Source organism: Gavialis gangeticus, unplaced genomic scaffold, assembly GCF_001723915.1.
Source record: "Gavialis gangeticus isolate Ggan-Ray unplaced genomic scaffold, GavGan_comp1, whole genome shotgun sequence".
Classification (NCBI taxonomy): domain Eukaryota; kingdom Metazoa; phylum Chordata; order Crocodylia; family Gavialidae; genus Gavialis; species Gavialis gangeticus.
This window is the reverse complement of record NW_017728996.1, coordinates 33,276,475-33,294,826: the sequence shown is the minus strand read 5'-3', so window position 1 is coordinate 33,294,826 and position 18,352 is coordinate 33,276,475. Positions and strand designations below refer to the sequence as shown.

General features: G+C 43.5%; 1 protein-coding gene across 9 annotated transcripts in view; it reads right to left on the bottom strand.

The window, feature by feature from the left end:
* Window positions 1-18,352, bottom strand: part of TCF12 (transcription factor 12) — a 407,201-nt gene that overhangs the window by 74,621 nt on the left and 314,228 nt on the right. For all 9 annotated transcript variants that reach the window (XM_019504280.1, XM_019504282.1, XM_019504281.1 and 6 more), the window contains exon 7: window positions 4,392-4,527. In XM_019504280.1, coding sequence (XP_019359825.1) covers window positions 4,392-4,527 — 136 coding nt within the window. The remainder of the gene's footprint in view (window positions 1-4,391; window positions 4,528-18,352) is intronic.

Genomic DNA, 18,352 nt, shown 5'->3' with positions numbered 1-18,352 from the left:
GCTGGTTAACTGCAGATATATGAACAGTAGTAACTGTATGCATGGGGTTTGCAGGAAATTATCGTCTCTAAGTGGATTCATGCCTGCAAAAAATTTGGGGGCTACATATTTATGACCACAAACCCTCAGGTCCCGATTCACATCCATCCAGTTCCAGCAAACCAAAGAAAAAGGATATCATTGAAGGTTTTAGAAAGATTTAGCCACCTTTATTTTTATCTTCTAACAAACCACAAACCTTAAGAGTGAAACTTCTCTGCATACACCAATTTGTTTTCTTATTTTGAAGCAAAAACACATTAAACTACTCAGTTTCCACATGAAATTTCAAGTTTGTAACAGAACATAAATATAGCCTAACTTGGTCTGGTTTGGGTCCCATTCTGAATGTTTCACACCCATCAGTGACAATGCAACAGTGAATGTCAATGTCCCATACTGTTTAGCAGTAAAACTGTAATGTGATATCAGGTATCCCGTCTGTTAAATCGATGGGAGTAAAGACCAAAACCAGAAAATGAAAGACTTTCCTGAACAATCCAAAACAAGAATCCTGGTAAGATGTTTTACTGCATTCCTCTTAGTTCTGGAAAGTGCTGCAGTTTAATTATGAGTTCTCATCTACACTAATGAATACTTAAAAAAATACTATATAGATTTTTAAATATCAACCCTGAATGAGATGGCAATTATTTTGGCAGATAGGTTTGGATGTCAGCAACAGAAACATCAACAGCAGTTAGTTTTAATTTTTAAAAATATAAGTCCATAAGATCAGCTTTTTCTAATTAAAGAAATGCAAAACATCATCTCAAACAAATTCATGCCCTGTATCAATAAATCATGTGAATGGATAATTCCTATTAACTGCTAAAACCCTACTCCAAGAAATTTCTATGTGATGAAACTTTGTTGGGAGTAAACAATAGTTGGAGTTGTAAAGTTAAGTAGAAATATATGCTGGGTTGTAGTGACAATGAGTCTTAATTTAACATGTGACGATAAGAATACCACAAGGAAGAAAAAGTTAGAAATGTGCAGAAACAAAAACACAGAACTATAGCAATTTCACTAATCTAAAAAAAGAGTATCAGAGGATTTAAGTAAAAGAAATAACACACGCAAAAACCCCAAAAGTTTTCAAATTGGAATAATTTCAGAATACAAATAATTAAATAATGGATTGTAAAACTCAGGGGCATCAAACTTATCTGGCAATTCACCCAGTCCCTTGGGGCTGGATTGGGGGCACAAACTAGTAATGGGTGCCAAGATCCAGAGTTGCCTCATGTAGGCACCACATGCATGAAGTGCATGGATCCAGTATGGCGAGTGCTCCATGCAGTGCATGATGTTGGAGCTGCCACACATGCTGCACAGAGCACATGGGGCCAAACATGGCTGGTGAGTGTATACACCATTGGAAGCATGTGTACAGCATAGGAAGCAACAGTCTTACATGCTGCACCCAGCATGCTCCAGACTGTCTTTGCATGCCACACAGATCTGGGGCCACTGTGTTCAGCATGTGGGGCCGGTCAGAGACCCCCAGGCAGTACCACAGGCCAGATCACAGGGCTCTGAGAGCCATATCTTTGATACCCCTGATTTCCAAACTTGATAGAAGAGCAGGGGCGAGCAATTATTTTAACTCAAGGACTGCTTAATATGTTTTGATGAGCTGTTGAGGGCTGCAAGGGTAGCCCCGCCCCTTGACAAACGCCCCACCCCCTAGCTGCCATCTTCAGACTGGAAGTCCTGCCCCTAACCTCTGACCTTTGCCACTGGAAGTCCCTCCCCATGCCCCCTGGAGGTACTCCTTTTGGGAAGAGGGTTTGCCATCTTAGAACTGGAAAAAAACTCCAAATTATATACTAAAAATCAAACATCCATAGTAATATATTTTAATTAAACTAAAAAAAATATATTTTTGTCCTTACTGTGTTTGTGCTGTATATATAGAAGTGATTGAATAATAGCTCAAAATGAAGTCTTACTCTTGTATATTGTATGGGGTGTGGAGGGGTGTCAGGGGGAATGGGTAAGTGGGTGTGAGGTTTGTGGGGAGCTGTGAGTGCATGGGTGGGTGAGTATGGGAGGTTTGTGGGGATGTGTGGGGGGGCTATGAGGTGTGTGGAAGGGGAGAGTGGCTGAGGGTGCGTGTGAGTGCATGTGTGTGGTTGAGGGGTGTAAAGCAGTGAGCGGGGCTTCCCCCACAGGTACGTCAGTGTGAGAGTGGGTACAGTATTTCTAGGGTGTGTATTATGTGTGGGGGACGGGTGGCTATGAGGGTATGCATGGGAACCCCTCTGTGCACACCCACTAAGCTGCTCAGCACCCACCTCCACCCTGCAACAACCCAGAGCCCATGCATCCTCTGGCGCCTCCCTCCCACTGCTGCCAACGGCGTGAAGCCCCAGCGTGCCCTGCGCCCACTCTGCACTGCCCAGCTGTGATGCATCCTGCCACCCCTGGGCATGTAGCAGACCTGGGGCACCTCATTCCAGCTGCTGCTGCTGCCCCCAGCCCTGCAGTAGTGGCAGGGACCAGTGCGTGCAGCCCCAAGCCTGTGTGCCTCACACCAGCTCCAGGCTTGTCCGTCTGGGCTGAGCAGCAGCAGAGGCAGTGCCAGGCAGAAATAGTTACTTTGCTCAGGCCAAAGTGGCCCCTCCCCCTTGCCACTTTTGGGCAGTTTTTGGTGCAGCCACCTGGAGCCCGCACCAGACTGTGGGGTGGCTCCATCACTACCGCCTCTGGGCTGCCCTGTGGCTACTCTGCACTGTCACTACTGCTATACAGGGCAGCCCTGCACAGGCTCTAGGCTAGGGGTGGGCAAAATGCGGCCCACGGGCCAGATGCAACCCACCAGGCCATTCTATCTGGCCTGCGGGGCCCCTAAAAAATTTAGAAAATAAATATTCATCTGCCCCTGGCTGCCTGTCATGTGGTCCTCGATGGCTTGTCAAAACTCAGTAAGCAGCCCTCTGCCCAAAATAATTGCCGGCCCCTGCTGAGCAGCAGTTTGTCCAGCACTGCTGCTGCCGAGCCCAGACAAAGAGCCTGGAGCCAGAGCAGGGAGTCTGAGCTGTGTGTGCTGGTCCACTCCTGTACTGCAGGGCTGGGGCCAGTGGCAGCAGTAAAGGAGCTGCCACAGCCTGGGCTGCCTAGAAAGGAAGGCAGTCCCACTGCAGAGCTGTACCAGCCCTGCTGCCTGCCCAGGACATGAGAGGGCGCCTGTAGTGCAGCAACAGCTAGGCAGGAGCACGGGGCCTGTGCCAGTGTGCCAGAACCAGCACTTGCAGGGCCCACGTGGTTCCCATCCGTAGCACTGGGACCACAGGAGCTTGCCTGGACCGAGCCTGAGGACTGGGGTGATCACCTGCAGTCCCTCCCTGCCTCCCTCCCCACCCCCCCTTTCTTATGTGAATGTCCCTCTCTGGTGGAGGGAGGCTGGAACAGCCCCAGGGTCCCAGACCAAAAGCTTCCGGCTGGGAGCAGTGGAGAAGGGAAGAAGTCGGGGGTGGGGCTGGGGCAGGGCTGGGCTGGCCTTGCTTCTTCAGCAGTTTGTTCCTGCTGGTAGCTTCCCCTGGGTCCTACTGCCCCTGTCATCTTTTACAAGCAGTCAGGGGCAGACAAATACTAATTTTCTAAATGTTTTAGGGGCCCCGCAAGTCGGATAGAATGACCTAGTGGGCTGGATCCAGCCTGTGAGCCATATTCTGCCCACCCCTGCCTTAGAGGCTACCGCTGTCAAATATTCTGTTAGTGACTACTAGTGAAATACATATTAAGATCCACTTATCTCTTAACATCTCTAGAATATGCTGTACATAATGTTATTTAGTTGCAATTCATTTTATGTAACTTCGTTCAGACATATTTTAACAGAAAAAAAATTATCCATCTAACAGCATACACCAAAGAAACAGTTTTTTCCCTCCTATCAATTACTATATTGATCATTAACAGCTACAAACATTGTGGCTACCATAAACTCCACACTGCCCTGAGTAGATTAGCTTTACTGTATAAAAGGATAATTGTTTTTCCTTTGCATTTTGACAATTTATAATGGTAATGGCCTTAAAGTCAAACATTTTCAGGAGTTAATGATGGCCTGGGTTAAGGGCACTACTCTGCTATTTCAAATGGCCATCAACTCCTATCCATCTGTCATTACTGCTCTTGCAATTAAGTTTTTATTTTAAGGGACTACTGATCAGTTCTGAACCCAAATTAATGTTTCAAAGAAAAATTCACTAAATTTTGTATTCTCATTTATTTAGCACTAGAGACAATAGCAATACACAAGATTACCTTGTTTTTATGTGACAGTTGCATATCAAAAATGCATCAGCTTTAAAGGTTTAAGGATAGTCTGCATTACTAACCAAGAGTTGACGGGTCATGAAGTGGTCTTCGGCGTGGATTTGTGCCAGAAAATGGGAAATATGGTGTTCCAGGTTTTCCTGAGGACGACAACTGACCTGGGCTTCCAAGGCCCATATCCGGTCGAAGAAGACTGGACTGTAAAACAAACAGTGAAAAAAGAAATGTAAGCTGCATTTCTCTCCCCCTCTCTCTCTAAGCTTCAAGTTAAGTTAACAGATTATTAATTATACTCACTTCTACCAATTGTCACCATTTATTCAGTTTTCAATCAAGGTCTTAAAAGTTCAAAAGACAGTTTTTTTTACTATTGAAAAATGTTCTGTCCTTACAAGTTACACTGTAAAAGAATAAGCTTTGCTGCAATTCATGAAAAGGAACATAACCATTTATATTTAAAAGGTGTGTCTACTAATCTGTACTAAGCTGTGAAGAAAATCATAATATTTTGTTTAATTTATGATGTAAAAGGAAAATAATGCATTTGATTAAAAAAATATAGTGTGATATTAGAACCTATCATTCAGATTCTGTATTTATGCACTGGTGTATCTACAGGTACACAAAGACATTGTTCTAAAGAGCCATCTAACATGCAGGCCTAAAATGTATTTTGATTAAACGCCCATATGGAATGTTCAACATCCTTTGTTCTGCAGTTTAACATTAAGATAAAGCCCAAACTCAAAAAGAACTCTTTATAAAGTAGATGCTACTGAACAGAAGAAGCCTGTTCACTATGGCAGCGACACTAATCATAGTTTCTCCTCACATATTAATATCCCACCCCGCCTTACACGCTGCATAAACCATATATATATATATAGTTTTGGCTAGGTAAAAAAAAATTATCTTTATGGCAACATCAGGACAAGTGGTATTTTTTTTTCCATACTGGGCCAGTACCTGAAACCTGGTACTTATTTTGTGTTTTTATACCTTTTATATTATTATGTTTGACATTAAATCAGAATCAAGGATGAAAATGGAGCTACAAAAAGAACATGCAAAAAGATGTGCCTGCATGTGTGCCTATATTTAATCTGTGCTAGCAGTACCCAAGAGCTCAACTGGATGATAATGAGGGAGGCCAGGCCGGACCTTGAAATTTTTTTATTTATTTATTTTTTTAAAGTACTTCAGTTTCCACAGCAGTTTCTGGGCACACAAACTACCATGTTTACTCACATAGCACATGCCCCCAAATAAGACCTGTATCCTCCTTCTAGAAGGCAGAGCGAAAAAAAAATTCTTGCCAGCAGCATAATGGGACAGCCGGAGTAGGAGAGAGCAACAACCTGTGACTGCACCATTAACTCCCTAGCTGCTGTCTGGCTGTGAACAACTGTTCTCTCAGCAGCAGTGTCTGCTCCAGCAGTGGCTTGAGGTGTCCCCTTAATGGGGGGACAAGGAAAGTACCCCTGCACGCTCTGAAGGGATATCCTCAAGCTGCTGCTGCTGCAAACACACAGCCAGCCAGCAGCAATGGAGTTAACTGAGCAGCTACAGGCTGTTGTTCCCTGTTACTGCAGCTGCCTGCCTTCACACTGCTGGCAAGCAATGCCCAGGCAAAAGCTCCCATCTCAGCAGCAGCTTCTGCTGCAGGAGCCTTTCCTGGGGGAAAGAGAAAGTAACACTGCACGTGCTGTATGGGGGCGGCATAGTGAGCACACGGGGCTCCCTACCTGCTGGCTGTGGACAGGAGGAACCCTGCCTGCTCACTGTGCTGCCCGGGCAGCGTTACTTTTCCTTTCCCCAGGCTCAGCTCCGTGTATTTCTAAAGGAGAGAGAGGAGAGAAGATTCTATTTTGTTTTAACCTTAAGAAATCACAATTTTGATTTTCACCATTTTGTTGAAGGGATTAGAGCTGGCAGAAGTTTCTTGGCAGTTCTCTCATCCAGTAGTTTACCGGACAGTGAAATGAGCTTGAAACCAGCAAGATTAAAAATAACATCTCCTCTTTAATAATCAGATGTTACATTCCTAATGTCTATAATGGCATCAACTTAAAATGTGAACTGGTAACGCTGACACGTGAGTTTTTTCTATATAATAGTTTTGACGATGTCTTACAGAAAATAAAGCAGCAAAAAAGAAATGAAGCTGTTTAATTTCCCTATGTAAGTCATTTTCAAAAAACCTATTTATTTTGTTCTTGATTAATATAAAGGGCTATTTTGTTTGCAGTGTTCCTGAGGCTAATGATTAGGACTACCTGGTTTTACCAAGTGCTAAGCGGAGGTCCAGCAATTCTATTTAACCTATTTAGCACATTTCTAAGAGTGACCATTGTGTGGGGAACCTGGACAACTTCGTCACTTATCCTAATCACCAAGCTTTCCACCTCGTGGTTCCCAGCACTCTCTAAATTTTGCAATCACAAGTTTACTTCTGCAAAAGCATGAAGGCATTCACGAACAGCCCCTTAGTATTAGTAGTATAATTCCACTAAAGAAAAATCTCTTGTTTGGTTGGTTATAGTAGGGTTGTCAGTGAATGGGCTCTAGCACTGACATGTTACAATAATGAGACAAGTCCAACCACAGAAACTGAAAGCTAGCCTGACATAACAAATCAATGGAAGAGTCACGGGCTTTGCTCCCAGCAAGTCTCAGATATTGTGTACAGTCCAATAGTGCAAGCAATATTTTGTAAATCTACTCTAACACAGTTATTCTTCAACTACTTTCTTCCCACACTGCTACAATTAAATGAAGCACATCAAGTAACTCTAGTTAAATATTATAATTTTTCCTTAGACTGACAAAGTAAAATAAAAATAGCTGTCATTAGCTCATCCTATCGATCTTTCTGTCTGTCTGAAACGACTGAGAAACAATATTGATTAGGACTGATCTTGTCCTAAGGGCATCTGATGGAGAAAGGAATATACAAGTACCACTGAGAATATAATGGCTAGGAAAGAAGCTTTGTATTATCAGTACTAGGCTCCTCTGGACTAACTGCCTGAGGTGTCTTTGTAGGCATCAGTTCACTGAAATGATACATAGCTTAGTTCTTAACATTCTTAATACAGAATGTTCAACTCTTCAGTCAGCCAGAACCTCATCTGCTAAACACGTATCCAATTACTAAAGAATAATCAATGACCAGTTATCCTCCTGAAACAGTGACTAACCCTGCCTGGATTACTGTCATCACAGATAAACACACATCACTGCTAAGTATCTGTCTCTCAAAACATGACAATTCATTTGAAAGTATTTTAAAATAGTTTTTAATACATAACAAATCAGAAACCACACAAATAGATTTTTATTTTAGTGAGTCAAGTGATTCAAAGGCTCTGGTTCCAAAGACTGACAACTGGTTAGCTGAGAGGGGAATGTGAGGAAGATGGAAAGAAGTCAACTTGGCTGTGATGTTTTTCAATATCTGTCCTTTCAGCTAATCCAAGAAACAGTCATGTTGACACCATTGCAAAAATCAGGGAAAGGTGCTACAGCACCCAATGGCTAATATAAAGTCTTTCGATGTAGGGTGCCTCAGCAAAAGAGGCCTCAGAAGGATAAGAAAAGTATGAATCCCCTCTTCAAGTACATGGAAAAAATACAAAATAAAAGAATTGCACATGCATAGTAGTACACAATTATATCTAACTTCATAAGACAAAGCAGTTTTGCATAACAGCTCTGTATTAGACTGTCAAGTTAGCTTGCATGTGCAAACTAACAGCAAGGATCCAGGTTTTCCGCTTCCTGTGGAAAAAGGGAGAAAAATGCAGATTTTTCCCTTTACTCAAGGAAAACGTGGATTTTTCATTTTAACGGAGAAACCTGTGGATTTTGCAGTTTTGCAAAGAGCTCTCTTCAGGTTGGCACAGTTCCATCAGGGGCAGGTGCAGGCTGCACACTGCAGGCGTGGGCTCCCCACCCTGCTGCCTTCCCGCAGGGCCTCCACAGCCCAGCAGGTGCAACCCAATGCTGTAGGGCAGACAGGGGCTGTGCGGTGAAGCTGCTTGCTGCTGCAAGCCCTGTGCCACCCTATCAAGATGTGACCTGTGCCACTGCCGCCACATGGGCAGGGGATGCATCACCAAGGCAGCATGGAGCTTGCAGTGGCAACAAGCTTCCCTGCACAGCCCTGCAGCACCGGGTCACACCCGCCAGGATGCAGAGGCCCCAGGGGATAGCAGCAGAGTGGGCAGCCCATGCTTGTCCCTGCCCCATGCACAGATCTGGGGGACATGGGTCCTCCTTGTCCCCTGGGAGTGTGTGCAGTACCAGAGAGCCAGTCCCACCCCTGCCTGGGCCAAACGCTGGAAGGCAGCAGAGGTAGAAGCCGGGCTCTGCGCTCCACTCCACTGCAGCAGCTGCTGCCTCTTGTGGGGGGCAGGGGGGCTGTGAGTTGGGGGCAAGGGGCACCAGGACCAGGGGAACTGTAGGGAGGAAGAAGCTGGGGTGGGGGAGGGAGTGAGGAGCACTGGCAGGGCCAGGGGATCTGTGGGAGTGAGGGGCCTGGACCTGTATCCTAGTGAGGTAAGGGGGCAGGGGAAGCTCTGATTTTCCATGATAAAAGTCCCAAAACCAAATACCAAAATTTATATGCATTTAGAATTTATTTTATTACTAGCCAGCTGCCCATCAAAAATGACTGCAGGGCAGGGCCAGGCAGGAACAGAGGCCTGCATCCCTTCCCCCACCCCACCTCGGGCCGGGACCATTCCCCCTCTCCCTCACCACTGCCGCTTCGGGCCAGGGCAGGGCCAGGGCTGGAGCCTGGGGTGCTGTCCACCTCCCCCCCGCCACTTCAGGCTGAGGCCTGGGCCATTCCCTCCCCCTCCCCCACCGCTTTGGGCCAGGGCTGGGGCCATTCCACCGGTGCTTTAGGTCAGGGCTGAGGTGTTCCCTCCCCTTGCCCCCCGCCACTTTGGGCTGCTTCCCGCCTCCCACCACCACTTCAGGTCAGGGGTGGGGGCAGGGGCAGCGCCAGGACTGTTCCCCAGGGCAGGGCCGGGGCCGATGCCCCTCTCCTTCCCCCCACTGCTTTGGGTCAGGACTGGGGCCCACAACCGTGGCAGCACTCTCAGTGGCAGTGGGGCACAGTCACCAGTAAACCCCTCTCCCCTTCCTGCTTTCCTCCCTCTCCTGTTCCCTGCCACCTCCCCTGCCTGCTGGTTGTTGTTGGGGGGGGGGGGCACCGGCCCCTGGCTCCAAGGAGCAGACTTGGGGGTCAAGACCAGTGCTGCTGGCCTTGCCCCCCCTGCTCTGTCACTTCCGTTATGGCAGCGCTCCGGTCCCCATCATCTCCCTCCCCACCAGCCCCTCAGTCCCCACTGTCATGGCAACATTTTACTGTCTATCCCTGCCTGTGTGGGGCACTCTGATTGGCTGCCAAGACAGCCAATCAGAGCACAAATAAAGCATTAGACAGACAGACAGACTTAGGCTTTTATAATATTAGATAGTGATTGAACCACTGGTAGGCTTTCAGGTTGCTTTAAAACTGTAACTATATCAAGAAAATATGTACAACTGATACCTACATACATACATACACATTAGTGGCCTTTCATTATAATCACAGATTTTGGGGTTTTTAAATCAGACAATTTTAATTTATCAGGGAAAACCAGGATCCCTGATTAACAGTCTAATTCAGCAGGGACCAACCTTTTTGGAAGATGTTTCACAAATCAGCCCTGCACCCTTCCCCACATGTCACTCCTAATCTGCTGCTCTGTTTTCTGCTACCTGTCCGATCTGCCGTTGTGTTGCCAGTCCCTTTCCTGATCTTCATACCCGCCACAGGCTGGCTCACACTCTTGTTTAAAAACTACAGACTAACAACAACAACATAAATGAAAAGATGGAGAATTTTGGTTTTCTGAAATTATGTTATCAATTTAAAGAAAATAAATTAAATTGACATTTGTCTTAACTGAATCCCTATGAGCCTTGGTTAGCTGACAGAAAATAAGATTCACAGTAACCAGGATGCTCTAAGAAATAGGAGAGCTGGTTCAACATCTACTTTTTCAAGCATCAGCAAGGGATTTTCCAGAACTCTGAAGAACACATACAAGGTGAGAAAGTTGAGTCCATTTCTTCCATCAAGCAACTGTATCAAATTTGAAATCCCATTGGGACACAGCTAAAGTTTCAGCATGTTGACCATTTTGTAGTAGGGAGATGTTGTTCCAGAATAATGTAGAAGGCAAACATTGTTAGATGCCACAAACCTTTTGATTTTCTTACTTTTGTGACTGCATGCCAACTAAATTAAATTAAAACTTTTTTGGAGGTGAGGGGCATTGGTTTATATACTAATTTAATAAAACACAGTGATGAATAACAGTTACGCTCCTCTAAACTGACATAATCCAGTCTAGTTAAGTTATATATGTCCCATGTACTTTTAGAAGTGGAAAACCTAGTAGAAAATTAAAATGCTAGCAAGTAATTTCCCAGGAAATTCCTATTACATTACGCACCTTCACGCTTGCAAAGGAGTAACTCAGGTGAGTTGCATAGTATTCATCAGGCAAATCAAGAAAAAACAGCTAAGACAAGAAATGTTGCACTTTGAGCTATTTGGTTTTCCAATTTTTGGCAACTGAATAAACAACAGACCAAAATAAGCATTGAATTTGGAAAACACTGACATTTGTGAAATTATATTATGAGGTAAATTCATTTTAAATTTAAATTCTAGGGATATGTTCGCAATTATCAGCATGTTGTTAAAGAATCCTATCCTGCGAATATCATTAGATAGTGATGTGAAATACAGTTGTTACCATTTTGAGAACAAAGGGACCTTGAATGAGTAATCAATAGCAACTGCCAGCAATGAGGCATTAATTATGATCTTCTCTAGTGTTTTGTCTCAGACAAGGTTTCATTAAATGCATTGTGCTAACCTGTACAGTTTCAAATCATTACCAATACATTTGACCATACGTATTTTCAGGGAGAGAGAGAGAGAGAGAGAGAGAGAGAGTGCAAGCAAGCAAGAGAAAGTGAACACCTTGAAAGAAAAAAAAATCCAAGTGATGTATGAATAACTGAACATTCTTTTTCTTGCTCAATTTAGAGAGAATAGCATGGATTCCTAACAAAATATCTCAGGAGAGGATTCTTTAACGACACGCTGATAATTGAGAACATATCTCTCATTTTTTTTAAATGTCCAGATCTTATAATCTCAGTGTAGTCTCTTGAAAATTTAATTATCATTCTCTATAACTAAAGTGTCATGCAGGTTTGAGAAGATAATGACAGTCATCCATCAATTGCATCCTGCCAGTGTAATCAGGCTAATCTAGCTCACTAGAGTGAAAAACAGCTACCTAGGGTACTAAATACTAAAGTGCTGCAACATCATAAACAAAATAACAGACATTTAGTTTTACTATCCTTCTTAATTAACATTAACACTGAGAAATACCAAGATCTGAACATATTCCTCCTCTCTGTAACACTAAAGCTTTTTTAGTACTACATCAGCTGCCTCCCTCAATATGTAAACCTAAGCAGACCCTGCTATTAAGGGTGTTTCTATCCCTAAAGAAGGGGAAAAAAGATGGAAATATTATGGTAAGTAGCTTTTACAAGAGTCCAAATCAAAAGATGACGGGGGGGGGGGAGATAAAGGGAGGGATAATGTTTTTGTGTTTATTCCGCATTTAAATTACTAGAAAGCATGCAGGCAATACAGCTATTTTTACATGAATACCTCCCCTCTCCAGTGTGATGGTTGGTTTCCATGCACTGGTTCCCCAAGTGGTAAGATTGCAAATGCTGTTATAGGCTTCTAGAAGCAGAACCCTGCTGCTGCTGGTATCCAATCCCTGAGGTTATGCTGGCTCAGCTTGTCTTTTGCTCATCCCCCCAGGGTGAGGTATTTTTGCCTTGCATACTGAATTCTGAGAATTCATTACTAAATACTGTGATTACAGTCCTTCCCCCTCCCTTTTGAATCTTTTTGCTACATTATGAAAGGAATAATTTGAGCTGCTTCCTTTGCCTGATTATACAGAGGAAGCAGTTTTGTAAGGGGCTAGGAAGTGTAAGGAGGAAAGGAGCAGCTGAAAGGGTATTCATCCTACTTTTTGGTTTTTTAGGGAACCTGGTTTCTTTTTATGGTTATGAGATATGGGCACAAGAAGTTGACTTGGTCATTAAAATACAAGGTTTTTTTTACTACCAGATGAGTTCTAGTGTTTTAAAAATGAGAATGTAATTATATTAAGGCATTAACACAAGCTTTACTTTTGCATCAAGTCATTCTCTCTGCATTTTTTTATATATATAATTTTAATACAGGATCATTGCAATAGTTTTTGCTTATTTACTAGTGAAGTTCTCTTTCTTTTTGCCAGTAATGACCAAGAGGAAAATCTTCAATTGCTAACTACTTTAAAGTCAGACTCAATTTAAAGTAATGATGGTTCAAATGCTTGCAAGAGTAGTTCCAACACCATCTAAACGGCTTTTAAAATGAGGATAAAATGGAAAAGAAAATACTATGCACTGTTTCAGCAAGTGGCCTCCAAATCAGTATGTTTAATGGTTTGGACATCAGAAGCAGGAAATTAAAATTAATCATGGCTCAGCCTAGTATGTACAATGCTAGATTTAAATAGCTTCTTCATATAATATTGTAAAAAAGACTGAACTGAAGCTATCAAAGTTACCTGAACCAAATGTGCACCTGACTTACATAACTGAGATCATTGCTGCGATTCTGCATTAACAAAGACTTTTGGCTATCTATAGAGATAGCGTTTATGAAAAGTTTGTGCACACACAAACCAGCCAGTCCTTAACAAAAAAAAAAAAAAGAAAAAGAAAGAAGCCATCAAAATGTTTTATTTTACAAGTTCAAACACAGGTCTGCACAATGCCTATGGTAATTTACAAGTCACATTTATATCTTCCTGTCTTATGCTGGGTTTCCTCAGCAGTAAAGTGATGAAATAAAACATGACACTTATACTTAAAAACCATAGAGGCTCTGCTAGAAGCCTGTAAAACCTATTATTAATGTGATAAGGGATGCCCTCTCATGGTGAAATGCAACTAAACTCCCAGAAAAACTTTGGATTTGTTGCACCAAATAATTATTAGGTCTTTCAATCCCCAATTCATGCATGTTCTCTTCTATAAAGCCATGCATATTAGTGAATAGTCAACCATTAGGTGCAGTGTTCCTTCAGACAGCTGAGCTCTAACGGTTTAAACTTCAGGTTAAAAACAAGCCTAATACTGAAATCGTATTTGTATTCAGGATCCCATTATAAATATTATAGACAAACTCAAAAGCATGAGTATAGAACACTTCCATAAAATGTACACTGCCCTTTCCTTGAGGTCTATAGAAGTCCTAAGCTATCAATCTTCTGTAAATAATTTTCCATGTAGAATGAGCTGAATGGCTTGGTTCCCCTTCTGGTATAGTCAGGAGTGGCCAGCTAGTCTTCTGCTTCTATTCAGCTTCCTTAGGATATTGGTTTGGAGCAACATTCCCCCTAAAATACTTCTACTGGGGAAGTAGAAGAGGGCTTCAGAATAGTTGATGATAGAGCAGTTGGAGGCAAGCTAGTAGATGCACAGACCAAGGTAGTTCAGGGAGTTCAGCAGATCAGAACAGCTGCAAAAGCAGGGACTGCTACCACTGGAACAATGTCATAAAATGGGCTTAGCTAAGACTGCCCTGCCCCCATGCATTCCTTTGGACTCTACTGTGGAGAGAAGCACTCTCCCTACTTTGGAGGCAGTAAGATACAAGTGATATCAATCTCTTCCCTTTGCTATCTAAGGCCTGGGGAACCAGCCTCAGAGAGGAACCAGTCTCTCAGGCATCAGCCACCAGAAGTAGACACAGAAGCAGCCAATGCAAGGACTTCCAGACATTCAGAAAACTCTACAGTTTGGACCTTCTACGCTCTGTTCTGACTGACTGTGCATGCTCCAGCCTCTCTCTCACTCCCTTCACTTCACCTCCAATTCATCTTCCCTGTCAACTCCAATTCATCCCTCCACTCCCAATTCCCCTTTAACATCCCCTCCTCCATTATTTTGCTTTATCCCAGTGGTTTTCAACTTTTTTCAGTTGCAGACCTCTTTGGAAATTTTGAATGGAAGTGTGGACCCCTCTGAATTGTAAGTGTTGTTATCTGTGTAGTTTTGATTGATCATAGTAATCTTTTGTGGATCCCTTAGACATAGTCTGCAGACCCCACGGGTCACAGACCAAAACCACTGTTCTATCCCAAGTTAAACCCTCACTACACAGAAGTCATGAAATTAATTATATTTGCTGTCATCACATATGTTCACTCTGCTAATATATTATCCTTTTTTCTTCTCTGTCCATTCTGTGTAGATTATAAATTGTTTGGGGAAGGAGTTTCTATTAATCTGAGTTTGAACTTAGCAGTACTGGATTGTGCCCTTCTTGGTCAGTCCTGTAAAAAACACAATCAGTACTGAAAATCTGATTTTCCTGGATTGTCAGGTCATAGGTGAAAGAGACCTGGGGTGAGTCTGAGATGCAAGAACCAAACACTCTGGGCTGAACAGCATATGAAGCTCACCAAATAGCACAGACGGTTCTATTTGGCAACACAAGATTATGTTCCCTGGTACTTATTAAACTCATGTAACAGGCATAGTTCTCCTTATTTTTATTTATTCATTTTTTACGTGCGTGCTCACAAGGACACCCTGAAAGCATACTGTAAGGAGGGTGGTTTCAACATTACAAACTGGGAAGTGCTGGCTGGTAACACAGGTCTCAGTGGTGCTGCACTTTGAAGTGAACTGTTTTGCTTAGGAAACGAAGGAACAGCAGAGGAAGAAAAATGCACAACATCCTGGCCAAAAGCTGTGTCTTCCCCAAGGCCTCCCCCATGTCATCTTTGTGGGAAAAACTTGCAGAGCAGGGATTGGACTCTTTCGCCATCTTAAAACTCACCAATAATTCCCCGCAGCAGACATCATCCTCATATTCAGGGATAGCTGAAGTTACTGCATAATTTAACTCCAAGCAAACACAAGCTCATAAAGAGATGCAATACTGCATTTAGAAAAGTTTTTAAATTCATCATCCATCTCTAAAGAAAAGTGTAGAAAGGAAATGAGTAACTTAGTTTGTTACTTTCCTAAAGATAGTCAAGATGACTCTTCCCAGAATTTGCTCCCATTTTATAAATAACATCCTTCCTCCTCCTCCTATAACTAATCTGTAACACCTGCTACCCACTTTGCTCAGGGATGTCTTCCCTGATTAACTTCAGGTGGTCACCTTTAGCACTGGAGAAACCTAGCCTCTGAGCAAGTAAGTACATCTTTACTTTCTTAAATGGTCATGTCTATGAGAAAGCAGGATCTTTATCTTTGCTGAAAAATAAGAGGCATTCTTGTGCTACTGGCAGAATAATTCACCTCTGATAAGGTATAATCAAGATAAGATTAATAGTATGCATATAATTAAGCAAAATAAAGCTTGGGTTTGCAAATTCAGGTTGGTCTAAACATAAACCCTTTTAAAGGAGTATCACTGGGCAGAATCCAGAATCACTGCATTAGTTAAAATTGTGCCAGCCTTTCTTCTATGAACACAGGTTTCTAGAGATTTACAACTGAGTTATAAAAAATTTGCTTTTGGGCTGACACATGATATAAAAAGGTGTCAGCCAAGAGCAGATTAAAAAGAAAATTTACAAAACAAAATCAAATACATCAGCTTTTAAAGTTATATTAGTGTTAAAAATACACACACACACAAATCTTAGGACTTTTTGTACTTGTAAACACATGGATGACTTGTACTTAAAAAGACATTACGATCTCAATCCAGTTTCTGGTGCCACATGACACAAAAATATCTACTGCTACCACAGATTGGCATGTATCACTAGAACAAAATTCACATGAAAAACAATGGGGAAAAAGCATGGAAAATGAACTGCTTTTTATACACCTGTGCAGAGTCTAACATGTGGGTAGGCTTTTATCATTTGTACTTTTGGAGTACGTAGTCATTATTTTTACTTAATATGGTAAGCACTATTTATGTAATGACTGCTGCTTCATGTTTTTAAGTAAAATGTAAATACTCCATAAATTAAGATTTATTCAAGAAATGGGAGATCTGTTGGCTGTTGTTATGGCATTTATTTCTACTAAAATCCCTTGGAACAACCTTATATAATGTCTCATCCTCCCATTGTATAAATCTAACACATTTGAAGTTATAACACCCCCATTTTAAGACAAGACAAGCAGCCATACTCATACTCTTCTGCCTTCCTACTTGCCTGTGTTGCCCTTCTCTCAATCCCCTAGTTTGTCTTTCTGGTAACATTATAATGGCATATAAATGCATGACACACCCTAGTATAAATTTCTGGTTATCCTTTTTAATAAAGAAGGTTTGGCAGGGATAAAAAAGGTTCAGAAACAAGCAATGAAAATGATTAAAGATCTGGAAAAAGACGACTTCTTTATTGCTAGAGAGAGAGAACCACCGATACGTGCAAAGAAAACACAAATACTAAAACAGATGTAAAAATGCCACAAAATAATACACAGGAGTGCTCAATCTATTTTTCTTAAGTACAGAAAGAAGAGAAACTCAATGAAATTGAAAGCCAATATATTTAAGTGATGCAAGAAAACTCTTAAAAAAAAATTAAGAGAACTCATGATATAACTTATTATGGCAATTTACTGGCATATCCTATCCTTGAAGTGAAGAGCTCAGAAGACATAGAAAGAAAGACTGGATACCAGGGCCGTGCAAAGCTTCAGTAGCCAGTTTGGTTTGGTGGAGATTTGGCTCAATTCGGTGACTGAATCTCTGAATCTGAATCAAACTGAGAGACCAATTAAAAGCTCTGAATCAAATCGAAAGATTCTGAATTGATTCAGAAGAGATTTGGCCATAGACTAAACAGGCAGCAGTCCTCATCACACTGCACATAGCTGCCTCCAGCTGTTAAGTCTGTTGTGATGGGTAGGGGGTAGGAAGGAAAGGAAGTGGCAGAGAGAAGGATTGGGGCTGGGACAAGCTGCCCAGCCAGGGCAGAGGGCACAGAATTCAGGGTGGGGGGTGCAAGATGCAGGCACAGCAGCGCTGGGAGCAGGGGCTATGACCTGCTGCCACTTGCCCAGGCAAAGTGGGGGGGGATGCGGGAGCAGCTCGCTCTGGGCAGAAGGGGGCAAGCAGCAGAAGGGCACAGTCCCTGCTCCCAGTGCTGCCACACCCACATCCCATGCTCCCCCCACCCCAGCTGGGCAAAAGGTGTCAGCACCCTTCCCCCATGCCGGCTGGGCAAGGGGTGGCAGGGCCAAGCCCCTGCTCCCAGTTCTGATGTCGGTGTAGCAGAACTGGGAGTGGGGGCTATGTTCTCCTACTGGTTGCCCCCTTCTGCCTGGAGTGAGTTGCATCAGCATCACAACCCCCACCCTAGCTGGGCAAGCGGCAGCAGGGCATAGTCCCCACTCCCAGTGCTGCCACACCCGCATCAGTGCTGGGAGTGGAAGCTCTGTCCTGCCCTTCCTTGCCAGCTGGCATGTACAAGTGGGCACTGCCACCGTTTGTCAGCCAGTATGGGGGGTTGGATACTGGCCGCTGCTTGCCAGCTGGGGCAGGCACTGCCACTTGTCCAGCCAGTGCAGGGGGGGTGCAGGCACTGCTGCCACTTGACAGCTGGGGTAGGGGGGTGGGTGCTAACACTGCTTGCCCAGCCAGTGCAAAGGGTTGGGTGCTGCCATTGCTTGCCAGCCAGGGTCGGGGGCAGACACTGTTCCACTTGCCAGCTGGTGCAAAAGGGGCATGGGGGGGCAGGCACTTGCGCTGCTTGCCCACTTGGAGCAGGGGGGCGATCATTGCTGTTGCTTGCCCAGCTGGCACAGGGGGGTGTGAAATGTAGGTGAGGCAGCGCTGGGAGCAGGGGCTATACCCTGCTGCTTGCCCCCTTCCAGCCAGCAT